General features: G+C 44.6%; 1 protein-coding gene across 6 annotated transcripts in view; it reads left to right on the top strand.

Moving 5' to 3' along the window:
• The window catches only part of VPS35L (VPS35 endosomal protein sorting factor like), a 115,707-nt gene that overhangs the window by 16,325 nt on the left and 81,209 nt on the right, over window positions 1–18,173 (top strand). For 3 of the 6 annotated variants that reach the window (XM_077906790.1, XM_077906791.1, XM_077906793.1), the window contains 5 exons: window positions 704–780; window positions 4,549–4,677; window positions 7,999–8,112; window positions 11,924–12,008; window positions 16,574–16,633. In XM_077906790.1, the coding sequence (XP_077762916.1) occupies window positions 704–780; window positions 4,549–4,677; window positions 7,999–8,112; window positions 11,924–12,008; window positions 16,574–16,633 (465 nt within the window). The remainder of the gene's footprint in view (window positions 1–703; window positions 781–4,548; window positions 4,678–7,998; window positions 8,113–11,923; window positions 12,009–16,573; window positions 16,634–18,173) is intronic. The other 3 variants (XM_077906792.1, XM_077906794.1, XM_077906795.1) reach the window with 1 other exon arrangement.

Consider the following 18,173-nt stretch of genomic DNA (forward strand, 5'->3'; position numbering starts at 1 on the left):
ACCATGCTCTCAGCCTGACCCCAGACAGATCTTTGAGTTTATACCAGATCTAAAAAGCCGGTGCCTTCAAAGAATGAACTTCCGTTCCTGAGAGTGAGTTTGGGTGGCAGGAGGAGGACCTCAGATCTAGAACAGAACAGAAGCCCCTTTCAGACGGGGGAAGGTTTCTGAGTTGAGGGGTGCCAGAGGGCCAGCTGGCAGCTGGATGGGACGGCAGACATCTGTGCTGACAGGTGATGGGAGGAGGCCTGGCCAGCCCCGTTTGCATGGAGAGAGAGCTTTGAAGCCCTGGTGCTGGGCAGACAGTGAGGTGGTGGTTTTAGGAGCAGAGTACAGTCCTGCGCTGAGGCTGAGAGGGCCTTTTGTTGGTGGAAGACAATTGCGTGATGGATTTTTGGCATCCTTCTCTGTTCTGGCTTTCTTTAGGAAACAAATGATTCAGTGAAAAGTTTGTAAATATCCAGTGGAGGGGAACCACTTCGAGGCTGGCCCGAATGGTTAGTCCGAGGCTCAGCAAAAACGTTGCCAGTGGGACTTTTGTGAAAACGACATCCTTATATAACCATCTCAGAGTTGTCTGTAATGAAATTGTTCTGTGCCCTCCTTATTCACGATGAATAAAGTGTAGAGTGAAAGATGCCGTCCCCTGGGGTTGTGGGTGACAGAGAAAGCCACCTGTGTGACATGAATCCATTCCGTTTAGGCAAAGCCGGGACTGCCACATCCGCAATGTCAGAGAAGGTTCGCACCAGGCTGGAGGAGCTGGATGACTTTGAGGAGGTGAGTGAGCAAGTCATTTGCTGAGCGCGGGGAGGGTCGGCGCTTTAGTTTCCTCTGCCAAGTGAGCTGCGTCCCAGTGGCTGCTCTTTGATTAATTCCCAAGCCTTGCATTGTGCTCATTCCTCCCGAGGCACCAACCGATCCAGGGAAAGCTGCCAGTGGTGCAGTTGGCTGAGCACACAGGAGCTGCCCTGGGCTGGTTTTCTGAAGGCGTCTTGTCACTGCGATGCCTAGCACACCCGGGTTGTGTGGGGACAGGGTCTAATTGGAAAAGCCAGCTGGAGCCACCTCCCTGGGAAGCGCCTCGCATAGTATAAAGATCATACCTTGTACAGAGGCTGCGTGTAGCTGCTCTGCTGGCTTGCAGAAAGGAATCTTTCAGAAAATCTGCTTTTAGAGAATGTGACTCCTTTGCCAGCTCTTAAAAATTGGTAAATTTTGCATATAAATCCAAATGTGTGTGTATGTGTACGTGTATACGTATGTATCTATATATTTTGAATTCCGCCTGAAAACTATGGGTACACGTTCCTGCATTTAACCAGGGCCTGTGCCATCCAGGTTCTATAGTCCTTCCTGTCCCGATTCACTCATGAACACCCTAGCCTGGCCCCTGGCGTCAAGTGAGTTTGCATCCTCTGGAATGTCACTTAGAGAAGCTGCCCTAGCATCCTAGTAAGGATGTAAGTAAGACAGACTCTGGAGCCAGGCAGTCTGAGTTTGAATCTTGGCTCTACCGTTTGGCAGTTCCAGGATTTGGGGCAATGCGCTTAACAACTCTGTGCCTCAGTTTGATTATCTGTAAAATGGGGGATGCTGTCTAATACCTGCCTCTTAGGGTTGTTATAGGAATTAAATAAGTTAACGTATATGAAGTGCCTATACTCAGCACCCAGCATGTGCTGTGAGTGTTCATTGTTGTCACCACTGGCTTACCCTGATTCTGGAGGCCCTAGCTGATTAGCAGGGTGCCCTTGGGCATTCCCCTTTCCTATCTCCACTTCCCTAAATAGAACATGGGGGTAACCAATATGGTTGTATGGACCGAATGGTGATGCTTTGAAATCCACAAAGGGCCGTGTGGTGGCAGGAGCCATCGCTCTGTCCTGCATCTTGTCCCTTGGTTCAAGGTCCTTCCAGCTCTGAGACCACAGCTGCTGGGTGCTCAGCAAAGTCTCTTAGTCTGCTACCTTATTTCCCAATTCAGAAGGAACACATTTTGAATTAAGGTGCCCGGGGAGCCTTGGTCTGTGTATCCTCAGCCAACCTTGGCGGGCAGGAGGGGAACTGCTGAGCATTTGAATCAAAGCTCTTCAATCTGAATGTCACTTGAGCTGGCGTCAGTTGCAAATGGGGGCTCTGTTGAAGAACACGGTGACATTACCCTGAACCCAAGGGCACAGCGGTCTGGAACCAGGAGCTAGAGAATCACTCAGACACCTAGGCATCTGTCCTCTGCCACTCAGTTCTCTGTAGCCTCCTGTCACTGCCTCTATACCTGTCCTTCCTCGCCCTGCCCCCTCTTTCGCCACTGCAGATTGATTTTTCTGGCTTCTCCTTGTTCGCAGCAGCAGATGGCTGCCCTGTGGCTTCCAGGCGGGCACTGCTTAGGAGTCAGGGCAAGGCTGGGTTATACTGAGCTAACAAATGAACCTCCACTATCTCCATGGCTTCACAGAACAAAAGTTTATTTCTTCCTTCTCTTACTCGTCCACTGAAGGTGACAGACACACCACCGTCTTGAGAGCTGCCATCTCAGGAGATGGTTTCTAGGGGGAAAAGGGTCACTTCTCACCACCTCTGCCCAGAAGGGACACATGCCATTGTGCTCATAGTCCGTTCGCCCAAATTAGTCACGTGGCCCTTCCTACTACAGAGGGACAAAGAGGAACCCTATCTTGCAGTTCCAGGGGCCAGTTGGGATCGGTCCAAATTTCCTGAACCATCTGCATGTATTTCTTTTTTTTTTTTTTTTTAATTTTTATTTATTTATGATAGTCACAGAGAGAGAGAGAGAGAGAGGCAGAGACACAGGCAGAGGGAGAAGCAGGCTCCATGCACCGGGAACCCGATGTGGGATTCGATCCCGGGTCTCCAGGATCGCGCCCTGGGCCAAAGGCAGGCGCCAAACCGCTGCGCCACCCAGGGATCCCCATGTATTTCTTTAATAGAGTTCTTCACTTTGGATTCCAGGGAACATTGATATAAAAAAACTGGGAGTGGGCACCTGGGTGGCTCAGTTGGTTGGACATCTGCCTTCGGCTCAGGTCATCATCTCTGGTCTTGTGATCGAGCCCTGTGTCAGGGTCCCTGCTCAGCAGGGAGTCTGCTTCTCCCTCTCCTTCTGCCCCTCCTCCTCCACTCATGCTTTCTCTCTTTCTCACCGCTCCCTCCAAAATAACTGTATGTGTATGTATATGTATGTGTGTGTATATATATATGTGTGTGTGTATACACACACACACATATATAATTTTAAAAAGATTGGGTTCCTGATCTCGTATGGATTAGTATGACCCTCACTCCTGTGAGCTTTGTAAATAGCGCATTAACAACAGCCAAGGATTAACGGGTAGGTACCACGTGCCAAAGGCTGTGCTAAGTCTTTACATTCATTGTTGATTTCATCCCTGTGATGGTCCTGCTTTCCTGCTGCCACAGCTTTTTGTTGTGGTCTGCTCTCTGTTCTGAAGGCCCTCCCCCCGGTCTTATTAAGAGCCCCTGCACCCCGCTTTCCCTATTGTCCGGTAACACCTACACACCTGTGAGTGCCTCAGGCATCCCTTCCTCCAGGAAACCATTCTTGACCCCCCAGTCTGGAGTCCATTTATTTGTTACTGTATTTCTTCCATTCTGAGATAAACGTTTCCCACCATGTTTGAATATCCTTGAAATTGGGCTGTGTGTCTCGATGCATGCCTGTGATTGGCATTTTTTTTCCTTCCTTAGTGGTACACAAAAAATTGTGCTTCTTCCAGGGGGCATCTCAGGGGCTCCTGGATGGCTCAGTCTGCTGAATGTCTGCCTTTGGTTCGAGTCATGATCCCAGGGTCCTGGAATCGAGCCACGTGTTGGGCCCCCTGCTTGGCGGTGGGGGTAGTGAGGATGGCCTGCTTCTCTCTCTCCTTCTCTCCTTGCCCTTCCCCTCTGCTTGTTGCACTCACTCTATCTCTGTCTGGTGTTCTCTTTCAAATAAATAAATCTTAACAGCAACAACAAAAAACCCTCCAAAACAAGGGGCACCTCAGATTCAGTGAACTATAATAGAGGTTTTCATAGAATTGTTTCTTCTGGAGCTTTTATCTCTGTTTATATTAATATCCATCTCATCCTTTGTACATTAAACTCCGTTAAGTGCAGAAATAATGTCTTTTTGCTCATCCTTGTGTCTTGGGCATCTGCTGTCCCAAGCCTGGCTCAAGGTAGATCCCACTGATTATTTGTTGAATGAGGTGAGTCCTGTTCTTTGTTAAAGACAAGGCTTTGGGAGGAAGTAGCTCACTTGGAATCAGACAGCCAGTAAGTTGCCGAGCTGGGGGTTGACTTAGGTCTGACTTGCTCCAAGGCCAGGCTGAGTGCCTGCACTTTGCCTGTCTGCAGAAAACTCAAAGAACCTCTTTAGTCGCAAGATGATGCTATCAGTCCTGATGGGGGTATGAAAAAGACTTGGAGACCAAAGCTCAGCTAATACTCAGGATTGTTCATGGGGTAGTGGCCAAATAATGTTTTTTCCTTGTATACCTACACCTTCCTACTTTCTGCCCACAGGGATCCCAAAAGGAGCTGTTGAATTTGACTCAACAGGATTATGTGAACCGCATAGAGGAGCTCAACCAGTCGCTGAAGGATGCCTGGGCCTCGGACCAGAAAGTGAAAGCTCTAAAAATAGTCATCCAGGTCAGGTCTACTGTTTGTTTTGTTTTGTTTTTTTCCCCTCAGAATTTCCTATGTAAAATTATTTTATAGATAATTAGGGTTTTTCAGAGGCCTGCCTTCAGGGCCTTACCCTAGTTTTTTTTCATTTGTTCCATTTTCACATACTTCCTGTGAAAGGCCATGATGGTGAAATCTGTGTTTTTATGAGATGGCTAATCCCAGGGCCACCATGTACAGCTGCACAGGTTGTATACTGCACAGTTCTAGGACATTCAGCTTGGATTATGGAATTAATGATCCCCCCGCCCCCAACATACACCGTGGATTGCAAGGTTCACTGGCCCTGATACAGCTGCTGACACGTTTGTGATTTGTATGACTAAAGATTGGCCAACTGTCTTGGTTTTCCTTGATCAGATTTCCTTTGTATTTTTGGGACTAATTGTTCTGTGCCGCTGGTATATGCATTTTTGGCTCAGATTCTGCATAATTACGTGACAAAACATGTTTATGGTGTTAGGAGAGGTACATTTGTTGAATCCTTTTTTTGCCAAATTTGCTGATCTGTGACAACTCTTGGATCACAAGATCAAGTTTTGTAAGGAAAACAGCTTATTCTGTTTCTTGACCCGTCAGATCATCTTCTCTTGGCAAAACATGCTCAGAAGTACACTCTAAAAGGACTCATGTGTTCATTATGATTTTCAGAGCAGAGTTCACAAAATTTCTGAGCAGCCGTTTTAGTTTTCAAAAGGACAGTCCTGCTCTTGACGTCATGGCAGTGTGACATTTGTTTTCTCACCTTTTTATTTGGAGAGAAGGTTAGAGTCTGGCAGTCTTTACACTGGGTACTTGAAGTCTTTTAAGATGACACTTTGTATTGCTTTGTGTGTGTGTGTGTGTGTGTGTGTGTGTGTGTGTGGTGTTTCATGACAGAGGCAAACCCAAGCTCATTTCCCCTGGATCACAGTCATTAGTTTACAAAGTAAATACTCCTGAAGAAGAGTTCTCTCATCCTGGATGCGTGATGGGAGTTGCTTGCTGAGTGGCTCAAGTAAGAAAATATCTAAACTGACACGTGCTTCTTTAAAGTATTTTCATTGGCAACATCTCCCCATAAAGAATTGTAGTGTAGAGAACTTGATGTCCAAGAGTTTACATCTGGAGAAGATTTGATTCCTGTCTTCTCAAAGGAAAGAACCATGGAAGTGTTTCATTAACTCCACATCTGGTGAATAGTAACTGACTTTCCATACTTTTTAAGGACTGCTTCTTTAACCAAAAAAGAGAGTCTTAAGGGGCATAGTCTGGAGAAATATGCACAGTTCACCTTATTTGCTCTGTGATAAGGGATCCTCTGGTATAGTAATTTTACTGAAATGTATTTCAGTAATTTTTAGTAAGTTACTCAACTATTACACAACTCAGTTTTAGAGCATTTTCTTACCCCCCTCCCTCAAATTCCCTCAGGCCTATTTGCAGTCAGACCCTGCCACTTCCAGCCCCAGAAAACCACCAGTCTGCTTTCTGACTATAAATTCGCCTTGCCTGGATATTTTATGCATAGGGATCATTCAATATGTAGTCTGGATTCTTTCACTTATCATTACGTGTTTGAGGTTTATCCACGCTGTAGTATATCAATACTTTGTAACTTTTTACTGCTGACTAGTACTCCGTTGTATGGAGAACCACATTTTACTTACCTGTTAACAACTTGATGGGCGCTGAGGTCATTTCTACTCTGGCTGTTATGAATGATGTCACTTGTGAACATTTGTGTGGACATATGCTTTCATTTCTCTTGGGTGGATTCCTAGGAGTAGAATTGCTGAGTCTTATGATAAGGGAATGTGTTAACTTTTTGAGACATGGCCAAAATGTTTTGCGTTTGAAACCCCATCAGCAGGGCATGAGGGTTCCATTTCCTCTGCATCTTTTCCAATGCTTGCCTTACTCTCACTTCGGTTATAGCCACCCTAGTGGGTTTGAAGTGGTATCTCCTTTGTGGTTTAAATTTGCAATCCCTGGAGACCAATGATGTTAAGCTTCTTTTCATATGCTCTTTGGCCATTTTCGTATTTATGTTAGCCAAACGTGTGTTGAAAAAGACTTGCTCATTTTTAAAATTACATTATGTTCTTGTTGAGTTGTAACAATTCTTTATCCTTGATACAAGTTCCTTATCAATTGGGACGCCTGGGTGGCTGAGCACCTCCCTTCCGGCCAGGGCGTGATCCTGGAATCCCGAGATGAGTCCCGCATTGGGCTCCCTGCACAGAGCCTGCTTCTCCCTTTGCCTATGTCTCTGCCTCTCCCTGTGTCTCTCATGAATAAATAAATAAAATCTTAAAAAAAAAAGAAAAAGTTCCTCATCAAGTAGCTGATCTACAGGAATCCTCTCCTAGTCTGTGGCTTGTCTTCATTTCCAGAATAATGTCTTTTGAAGTGGAAGAGTTTTTAATGTTAGTGAAATCCAGTTTATCAATTGTCTTTCTTTTGGCTCAGACTTTTGGAGTTCTAGCTAATAACTCTTCTCCTAATCCTAGTTTGTGAGAATTTTTTCGTTTTCTTCTAGGAGGTTTTTTTTTTTTTATTAAGATTTTTAAGTAATCTCTATAGTTTGGGGGGCTCAAACTCACAACCCCAAGATCAAGAGTCGCATGCTCTAGCAACTGAGCCAGGCAAGCACCCCTCTTCTAGAAGTTTTATATTTTAGCTCCTACATCTAGGTTTATGGTCCATTTCAAAGTGATTTTTCTATCCAGTATAAGGGTCTAGATTTATTTGTTTCACATGTGCATATCTGGTTGTTCCATCAGTGTTTGTTGGAAAAGCTGTCTTTCCTCTATTGAATTATTTTGGCACCTTCATCAAAAGTCACCTGACCATAGATGTAAGGGTTTATTTCTGGACTTATAAGTCAATCCCATAAATCTGTATAAGTCTGTCGTTATTGCTAGTACCACACTGTCTTGATTACCATAGCTTTAGGGGAGGGTTTTGTTTTTGTTTAAGATTTATTTATTTTAGAGAGAGGGCATGCACAAGTGTGCAAGTGTACGCGGGAGGAGGAGAGGGAGAGAGAGAATCTTAAGAAAGACTCCATGCTGGGTGGAGCCCAATGAGAGGCTTGGGTCTCACGACCCTGAGATCAGGACCTGAGCCAAAGCCAAGAGTTGGATACTTCACCAACTGTATCACCCAGGTGTCCCCAGTAACTTTTGAAACTGTTTAGTGTAAATCTTTTAACTGGGTTCTTTTTTTTTTTTTTTTTTCTCTCCCAAAAGTATTTTGGATATCCTGGGTCCTTTGCATTTTCATGTGATTTTTTTTTTTTAGGATCAGCCTGTCAATTTCTGTCTACTACCTGCACCCCTCCCCCTGAAGAACTGGGATTTTGATAGGGATTGTGTTGGCTTTACAAAGTTGGTTAGATTTGCCATCTTAACAGTGGTGAGTCTACTGATGTGTAAAAGATATATCATTTCTTTCTGTTGATGGCATCTGGTTTTTCCTTTTTTCATTGTTGTGAATGGTGTTGTTGTGATCATTCTTGGATGTGTCTGCTGGCCTCTCTGGAGATGGGAGCCATACCTGAGAGTAGAATTGCTTGGGTGCAGGGCATGTGCCTCTTCAGCTTTACCAGGCAATGCCAAATTGTTTTCTAGCATAGCTGTGCCAGCATGTGCTCGTAGCAGCTGTGGGATGGTGTGAGTCTGTGCTGTTGAGCATCCTAACAACATTTGGTATGAGCAGACTTTCTGTTTTAATCTTTCGAATTTAGGAAGTAATAAAATCATATTGTATTGTGGTTTTAATTTGCAGTTCTCTGATTATAATAAGATTGAGCCTCTTTTCACACATTTATTGGCCATTGGGGTTTCCTTCTCTGTAAAGTGGCTTTTGTTGATTCTTTCTGCACATTTTTTTCTATCATATTGTTTGTATTTTTATGTTTGTATTTTTCTTATTTTTAGGATTTTTTCCCCATGTATTCTTTTTTTTTTTAATTTTTAAAAATTTATTTATGATAGTCACAGAGAGAGAGAGAGAGAGAGAGAGAGAGAGGCAGAGACACAGGCAGAGGGAGAAGCAGGCTCCATGCACCGGGAGCCCGACATGGGATTCGATCCCCGGTCTCCAGGATCGTGCCCTTGGGCCAAAGGCAGGCGCTAAACCACTGCGCTACCCAGGGATCCCTTCCCATGTATTCTCAATAGTAATTATCCTCTGATTAATTAGTCTGCTTACTTCATTCAGCCCATCTTCCTTTCTTAGTACGTGGCCATAGGCTATGTTTTACTTCATTTTGTTTGGCTATTCAAATACACACACACACACACACACACACACATATGTTCTAGAAATTGCCTAGTGTCCTTGTAGGATGTTGCTAATTGGAAACAAATGAAAAACACCCTTTTTAGTACTTTTCCAGCAGTGCTGATCCTTTCCATAGCAAGTATTTCAGGCAGAGTAATTTATCAGTCAGCTATTGAGGAAGTGTCTGCCACAGTGCTTCTCCACCTTGGCTGCACATCAGAATCCCTTGGGAGCTTTTAAAAAAGTCCTGAATCTGGGCTGTGCCCAGACCAGCTTGATCATAATCTCTGGGAGTGGGATCCAGGTGGCATTATTTTTAAAAGTTCCCCAGATGATTCTGAAGCTGAGAACCTGGGGGCTGTAGGTTCCTTAGTCCATTTGGAGGACGCTGCAGGTTGTGGGTCTCACGAACCCAGTGTATCCTGGGTTCTAGTGCAGCTGTCACTTGGAGCCTTTGTCAAAAATGCCTATTCTCTGGTACCTTGGCTGAAGGTTTTGACCAGTAGGTTTGACATGGAGCAAGGAATCTATTTTTTTTAATATATATATATATATATTTATCCATGAGAGACACGCACAGAGAGGCAGAGACATAGGTAGAGGGAGAAGCAGGCTCCCCGCGGGGAGCCTGATGCGGACTCAATCCCAGGACCCCAGGATCATGACCTGAGCTGAAGGCAGATGCTCACCCACTGAGCCACCCAGGTGCCCACCTCTGTTTTCTAAAATGTAGGCTCTATGCCCAGCACGGAGCTCAACACAAGGCTCAGACTCAAGACTCAGATCTCCGACCCTGAGATCAAGAGTTGGAGACACTTAACCAACTGAACCGCCTAGGTGCCCAGGGAATCCATAATTTCCACACACACACACACACACACACACACACACACCCTAGCAGGCCTGATGTTAATTTTGGAAACTGCACCAAAGCTTTAAAAAACTGGCATCTTCAAATTAGTGATTTAAAGGGGGGATTTCAATGTGGGCCATAATTACGACTTTAACTGCGCACTTAAAAAATTCTGCTTCCTGTTCTCTTGAGTAAAATCGATGTTCTGTGATACCAGCTTGGGAGAAAAATCAGTACGCAGATGTTGGGAAGCCCCAGCTGTGTTTAATTTGAAGTCTTCTGTTTGAATTCTGGCTTCCCACCTCACCACTGGGCAGTAACTCCTCTCTGGGGGGCTCTGAGTAGGAACTCAGGAGACGTCACATCCCTAGGAACCAAGGGCTGTGTATTGTAAACAGTCACTAGGATTCAGAATTGTTTGCTTTTTCCAAGCCCTGAAATCTCATGGGGCAATTGTTTAAGTTGGAGCTCACATAAAGGGCATATGAAGAACACAAAGCAAGGCATCAGGAAGTGGACTTCTATGAATGTCCAAATGCCACGTTTGGTGTCAACACCATTGTTTTAACAGCTTACATCCCCCTCACCCTTCGGCCCTACCCCCCACTAACATTTGGGCTGTAAGACAATGTTTCACAATCAGAAACGCTGTTTACCTTTAGGCTGTAATACTGAGAAGACCCTTGATGAATGTAACAAGTTGGAAACTAGGTAACAGTTCCAAGCTGAAAACCTGTATCAGGCCACCTCTCCATCTGATACACATTATTTCCATTCTCTGCACGTGGGAAATGCATATTAAAGGACTCCTTCTAAAGGTCCAAGTGTCTTTTGTTTTTAAGTGACGTATTTGTACCTGAAGGTCAAGCATTGGAATGATAGAGTCTGGCGAGTTATTTAGTTCCTTGTGCTGACTTTTGAATTTGTCAAGATATCAGGGGCATTAAGCTTTGTTCTTCAAAGAAGAAATAGGTTTTTTGTTTCTGCTCATAAAAGAGGATTTAATCTGGGGTGTCTAGGGCTATGTTGTGTGGCTGTAGTCTTGCATTAAGAGTTGGTTTAGAATGTGTCAGGGCTCCTGGGTGGCTCAGTTGGTTGAGAGTCTGATTCATGATTTTGGCTCAGGTTGTGATCTCAGGGTGATGGGATTGAGCCCCAATTCACGTCGGGCTCCGTGCTAAGTGTGAGCCTGCTTGGGATTCTCTCTTCTCCCTCTGCCCCTCCTGGTACTCACGCACACGCACGCGCTCTCTCTCTCTCTCTCTCTCTCTCTCTCTCGGTGTGTTAAAAAAAAAAAAAAGGCAAGCTGAACATGTTGATAGCACTTTGGCGTGAGTGATACAGGCATAGGGATTGAGTGAATCCCTGCAAAGCCAAAGTGTTCCCAATATTGCATATCGTAGTTGCAGAGAAACATGTGCTCTTTGAAACTTGTCCAGTTTCCTTTTAGAGGAAAATTTTAAAGTGAAGATAAATAATAGATGCTATGGGGATAAAAGGTACAGCATAGGGAATATAGTCAGTGCTATTGTGATAATGTTTTATGGTGACAGATGGTAGCCACACTTGTGAGCATAGCATTACATAGAGAGTTGTCTAGGGGCTATGTTGTCCACCTGAAACTGATGTTACATTGTGTGTCAACTGTACTTAAAAACCCAAATGTTAGTTTAAGAAATCCTGGAGATGTGCTTATGGGGTCATTTCATAGAAAAGGATGTTTTAAGAGTCAAGACCATTCTGATATAAACCAGAGCAAGCCATGCTGAAAAGTACTTGGAACAAAGGTGGAGTCATCATTGGGTGTATAAGCAAAAACTCTTCTGGATAAGATTCCTCAGTCCTCTGGCTTCCTTGGGGGGAGGTGATGGTGTCTTTCCATAAGAGGCTCTGTAGTGAGCAGCCTGGCCCCCCTGTGTCAAGAGGACAGTGGTTTTGCTTCTCATTATGTCTCCAGTGTCTTGCATGAGGCTTGGCACATGGTAAACACCTGCACTAGTTTGTAGAAATGAATTTTCCAGGCCTGGAGCATTGCAACCAAGTCCGACATGACAGAGTGAATTTCCTTTTCACTTCTCTTTTTTTTAGTGTTCAAAGCTTCTTTCGGACACAAGTGTTATTCAGTTCTACCCAAGCAAATTTGTCCTTATCACCGACATACTCGATACATTTGGTAAGTACTAGTCCTATTCATCTTCCAATCTAGGAAATACATTTGTTTTGCCAGACATTGAGTGGTAGTGTTGTTGCTTTAATTTCTGTTGTGGTTCAAGTAATTGAGTGAAACACAAGGGAGATCAAGCCACCCCGCTGCTCCCCAGTCAGTAACAAGGGTGCTGTTTTTGAGAGAATCTTAAATTATGTGTTTTCTAAGCTTCTGATAGGCTAGTGAAGCAAGCGAGTGAAGTTAGGGTGGGGTGGGAGGGATGGGGGAGGAAGCACACATCCTGTCTAAACCCGCTCCCATCCCTTGCCATGTCACAGTGTCTGGAACTCACTTTGTCAGAACTGAACTCAGCTTCCCTTCCCAGCACCCCAAGTGGGTTTCTGTCCTAGGGAATGGCAGCACCCTGCGCCCAAGCTAGAAATCTGAGAGTCTTCTCCCCTGTACCTTGTGTCTGGTCTGCCAATCCACTCTTTGGTCTCCTAGGTCTCTCTCCACTTTGTCCATTTTTATCAGTCTTCCCTGGGAACACCTGAGCTCAAGCCAACAGTCCTCTCGTGCTTGGACTGACAAGGCAGCTCTTGTGCGGCTTCTTGCAACATCATCCTGGGATCACAACCTGAGCCGAAGGCAGATGCTCAACCCCTGAGCCATGCAGGCATCCCCTGAGTTCTCTCTGTAGTCAAAGACCTGTTTTATTTCTCTTGTACTTGGCTCACAGGGGAAATTTTGCTTTCCGTGAAAATTACAAATGTGTGTACGTTTGACCTGGCAACTTCACCTCTGGGAACTCATCCCATTGGTGATAGCAGAACCCTGGAAACAACCCAAGTGGCCATCAGTAGGGGACCAGTTAAATTAATGATGGTCCATTGGTACCCTGGAGCAGAGGAAGCCCATAAGAACGAGTGAGGACATGCTCCATGTTCCAGTGTGGAGAGATCTCCAGGGTATCTATGTTGTCACGTGAAAGAGTCAAGACACAGAACAGCCATGGAGTATATTCTGTTTTGTGTAAGAAAGGAGAGATTAGGATACTGGTTCACATTCACTTTGGTTTGCCTGAAGAACAATTAGAAGGAATTTGTCCAAGAAATTGAATGGAAGCAGGAGCCCACAGAGGCCGGCAGGGGCAGTGGGGTGGATAGGGATGGGCCAGAGAGAAACTTCCCTCCGTTACCGAAGCCTTTTTTTGAATTTTGAATCAGGGGGATGTTTTTCTTTTTTAAAACCAAACATTCAAATGAGGTACCAGCTTTCAACACCATTCTCCTTCCTCCACTTCCAGACAGTGCTCCCAGTGGTGCTCTAGTCAGGATGTGGTGGCGAATAACATTCCTCAGGATCGGGAGGCAGCACCGCTGCAGGTGCTCCAGGAGACTCTGTTGTGCTCTGTGTGGAACAGAATGCACGTTTTTCATCTTTTACAAAAGGAGTGGGGATCTGCCTCACTTGGGTGGAAGGTCAGAGCGCTGAGATCCTTCCCACATGCAGGGTTGTAACACTACTCTGTAGGCAGGTTGCTTGATGGTGTGCGGGCAGGTGCTTAATGGTTGATGTGACTAACCCAGGTTGCTGGGCAGGGTTGTGGGACGTGGCTCTGAGCTTGTGCACAGGTGAAGGCTCATGCTGGAGCTCTTCCAGAAGTACCGAGCACAGAGCTGGCCTTTGTCCCATGCCTGTGTCTCCTGTTCTTGAGTCGCGTACAACTGAGCCTTGGTTTCTTCCCCTGTAAAATGGGCATTATAGGTCCTGCCTCTGGGGGTGTTTGGAGGGAATTAATTAAGAGAATGCATAGGAAGCATGTCCTGTCTTTCCTTTCCCAAGAGCTTGCTGGCGGGATCAGTGTAAGTGACTTTGAACAGTCTCTGGTACAAAGTTAAGTGTTCAGAAAATGTTAGTGGCTGCTACTGCCATGACTTACTTATTTTAGTGTTTTTTGATTCATAAGATGGCAAGTTAGGAAAGGCAGTAAATCTAGGATTGGGTGTTAGTTCTCAAGACCATTGTCTATTACTGTAACAAAGGAAAACAAAATTCACCAAACTCGTTTGGCCAAAGATGATTTTGTAGTTCAAGGCCTCTTAGCATATGAACGTAAAGTATAAAAATTGCTTGTGGTTTTAGAGGGGTGGTGGGCTTCTTATGGAGGAAGTAAAGGTGTTTTGTGCTTTTCAGTCTGGTCCATGGACCATAGCAGGTGAGAGGTTACACAGCTGCCCAGCATGGTTTGCTGTGTGATGGCCCAAGGTAAAACTGTATACCGTCCAGTACCTTGTTCTGTGGTCATCAGAGAGGAGGCCCTTGGCTGCAGGTAAAGGAAAACACTTCCTACCAGGGGGAAAAAGGCAAGTGGCTCTGAAAACTGAAGTTTGTTCTCTTGAGGCTTCCTGGAAACTTCTCAGTTGAACTGATGGTATAGAGCAGGGGTTTTCATCCTTGGCTGCACACCTGGGAAGCTTTAAAAACAATTCCAGGGGCGCCTGGATAGCTCAGTGGTTGAGCCTCTGCCTTTGGCTCAGGTCGTGATCCCGGGGCCCTGGGATTGAGTCCTGCATCAGGCTCCCTTCAGGGAGCCTGCTTGTCCTGCCTATATCTCTGCCTATCTCTCTCTATCTTTCATGAATAAATAAATAAAATCTTAAAAAACACACACAAAAAACCCCCCCAAACACTCCCAGTGGTCAAGCTGCACCCTAGATCAATTCTGTCAGAACCTCTAGGGACAGACACAGACACCAGCCTATTTTCAGGTGCCCCCCAGGTGCTTTGAGTGTTTAGCTGAGGTTAGGGACCAGTGTGGTTCAGAGGGAGGAGGGAGGCTTGTTACTATTTTTAGGGATTCCTGATTCCCACACCCACGGCAAATTTTAGCTCAGAGACCCATGGTGCTTGTCTAAATCCATGATTCTCACACTTGGGTGTATGTAAGAATTCCCTAGCAAGGTTATTCAAAATTCATATTGCTAGTCCTCCCCCTACAAAATACTATTTTTCGCTAGCTCTGAGGTGGGCACCAGCAATGTGCCTTTTCAACAAGTATCTTTATGTAATTGTAACGTAAGTACTCCATACTGGGAGAGGCATCTGGATGGCTTCTCTTCTGTTGGATGGCTTCCTGCCCTTTGTACTAGCCTTGTGTCATTTCTTGGTGAAGTCATTTGACTCCATGTTCTTAGAACTTCCTGTCTCTTTTCCCATGTGTGATTCTTTGCTTCCCTGAATGATGGGGTCATAGGGCGGGGGGGGGGGGGTAATAACACGAGCTCAGGGAAATACTTTTGACATTAAAGGTAATTTGGGGAGGCTCCAGGAAAGGAATAGAACTATAATTTCTATCCCTTCAATGTTGATAGCGTTTTCCACAGTACCACAGACAGAATATAGCTTTTAGTGCTAGATGAAGGGGTGACATGTGGATCAAATCTACCCTACCCACTTGTTTCTTTTTTTTTTTTTTTAAGATTTTATTTATTTATTCATGAGAGACACAGAGAGAGAGAGAGGGGCACAGACACAGGCAGAGGGAGAAGAAGCAGGCTCCATGCAGGGAGCCCAACATGGGACTCGATCCCAGGTCTCCAGGATCACGCCCTGGGCCAAAGGTGGTGCTAAACCGCTGAGCTAACGGGGATGCCCCTGCCCACTTGTTTTTTGTAAATAAAGTTTTATTATTATTGGAACACAACCAGCCACCTCCATTTGTTTATACATTGTCTATGATTGCTTTTCAGCTACAGCAGCGATTTTAATAGTTGCAGCAGTGACCTATGACCCACATCACCTGAAATATGTTTGTTTATGCATCTAATAAATACTGAGCATCCATGGTATGCCGGGCACTGATCTTAGTACTGAAGATATATCTGTGAACAGAACAGACACAAGTTTCTACCCTTTTAGCACTTGCTAGTTGAATCTCAAATTTTGATGCTTCAGACAGATCATATACCTGAGTGAAGCAGGCAGTTGCTGAGATGCAGTGTGGTGGAGATGGGGACAAACTGGGTGCTACATATGCCATTTGGAGTGGCGGTTACTGATCTGTCGTAGCTCATTTTTGTCCTGTAGGGAGATGGGCCATCTTTGGCATATCATTTGTGAAGAAGCAGGAAACCTGGTCTTTCACATGAATGAAAGTTTTTCCCTCTTGGCAACTAATTAAAAAAAATGTTAAAGCATTTCATGAGCCTTGGTGTTGTGGGCCAAACAAAATGGACCCCTGGCTGGTTTCCACGCACAGGCTGCCCATTTGCAGCCTCTGACTTAGAAGCATAACGTGACTGTTCAGTGTTGAGTGAATGGAGGTACCTGTGGTCCCTTTGGCTGTAAGCTTCCCACCCTAAGGGGAGAAGGATGACTTTCCTGCGTCACAGAAAGAACAAGTCCCCTCGTTTTATTAAAAACATAAACAAAAGAAACGTTGCTTAAAATTTGTCCCACTGGGTGGCAGCATACTATCATAAGTTAAAGTGCTCTGGGAAATGCCATCTCTGTCCCTAATTAACAAACGTTTATTTAACGTTTGCTCCTGAAGAGAGTGATGCTAACGCCATATGGCCTTTTGTCCCCAGGAAAGCTCGTGTATGAGCGCATCTTCTCCATGTGTGTGGATAACCGCAGCGTCTTACCAGGTAATGTCATAGCTGTTCTACTGGTTTCACTCTGCCCCTGGAGTTGTGATTAGAAGGCTTCTATCAAGTCAGGATTTATGGAGACTCGGTATAAGATTTGTTTTGTTTTTCGTGTGTTAAAAGTAGAAGAAACAGCTTTGCAGATTTCTGATCGTCTCTGTTTTCTAAAAACATTAGATGGTTTTTAAATGGCCTGGCTAAGAATTTGGGCAAGTAATTTGAATCCACGAAAATGAAGATATTACAACTAGATTCAGCTGAACTTTTATACCAACCTAAATTCCTCCACCTGCTTGACATTTCTTCCTTTATATCTTTCCTGAGAAGCCAATTGCAGAAACGGACTCCATATTAAAGAACAATGTCAAATAAATCAATAACAGATACTTTGAATTTACAATCTGTGCATAAGTGATGTGTGCATTAAATTTATTGCCAATGCATTTAAAATTCTCAGGGGGTTATTATGTAACAACTTGTTTAGTGAATCTCTGTTGTCATGTAAATGATGATTTATCTGGCAACATGGAACTCTCAGCAGCAGCTTTTCTTACCTCTCGCCCCTCCTTTCAGATTCCTAGACTTGCTGTAAGGAAACATTTTTTTATCTATACAAGTTACAACAATGAACTTGCTCCAGCTGCTTCGGTTCTCAGCTAGATGATGGCATCAGCGACAGTAACCCATAATTGACCTGTTCGCATATTCATTCTTTCCTTCATCTATGTATCTGTTATCTTATTTATTTACTTTTTTAAGATTTATTTATTTGAGAGAGAGACAGATAGTGAGAAAGAACATGAGTGGGGAGGAGAGGGAGAAGCAGGCTCCCTGCTGGGCAAGGAGCCCAATGTGGGGCTCGATTCCAGGACCCTTGGATCATGACCTGAGCTGAAGGCAGACAATTAACCAACTGAGCCACCCAGGTGTCCCTGTATATGTTATTTTATTTTATTTTATTTTATTTTATTTTATTTTATTTTTTTGTATTTGTTATTTTAAAAATGACTTGATATAGCTATTTCTCAGAAAGAGACAGAACTCCTTATACCTTTAGGGCTCGGAGAGTCATCTTGTATCAGATGAGCAAACCCATGGGGAAGAGCCAAAGACTTGCCATGGCCCTGCCCAGCTAGTGGGAGCCTTGCTTTTGTGCTGGATCTGTGCTGTCCAACATGGTGGCAACTGGTCATGGGGGGGCACTTGAGATCTGGCCAGTCCAAACTGAGGTGTGGTGTGTGTATTAAAAATACACTAGAGTTCAGAGACTTAATACAAACAAAAGACCATGAAATATCTCACCAATGATTTTTAAAATCGATCACATGTTGAAATGACATTTTGGATGAATTGAGTTAAATGATGCATTTTATTAAAATTTGTTTTATCCCTTTGAACATGGCTCACATCATATTCTTATTGGATGGTGCTGTTCTAGACCCTCCCCTGCACCACATCACATGTGTGATGTTTTTAACAGTCCCTCCCGTGTTCTAAGGCATCTCAAGATTGGGAAGCAGTGGGATGCCTGAGTGTCTCA

The sequence above is a fragment of the Canis aureus genome, chromosome 8 (assembly GCF_053574225.1).
Source record: "Canis aureus isolate CA01 chromosome 8, VMU_Caureus_v.1.0, whole genome shotgun sequence".
NCBI classification, from domain to species: domain Eukaryota; kingdom Metazoa; phylum Chordata; class Mammalia; order Carnivora; family Canidae; genus Canis; species Canis aureus.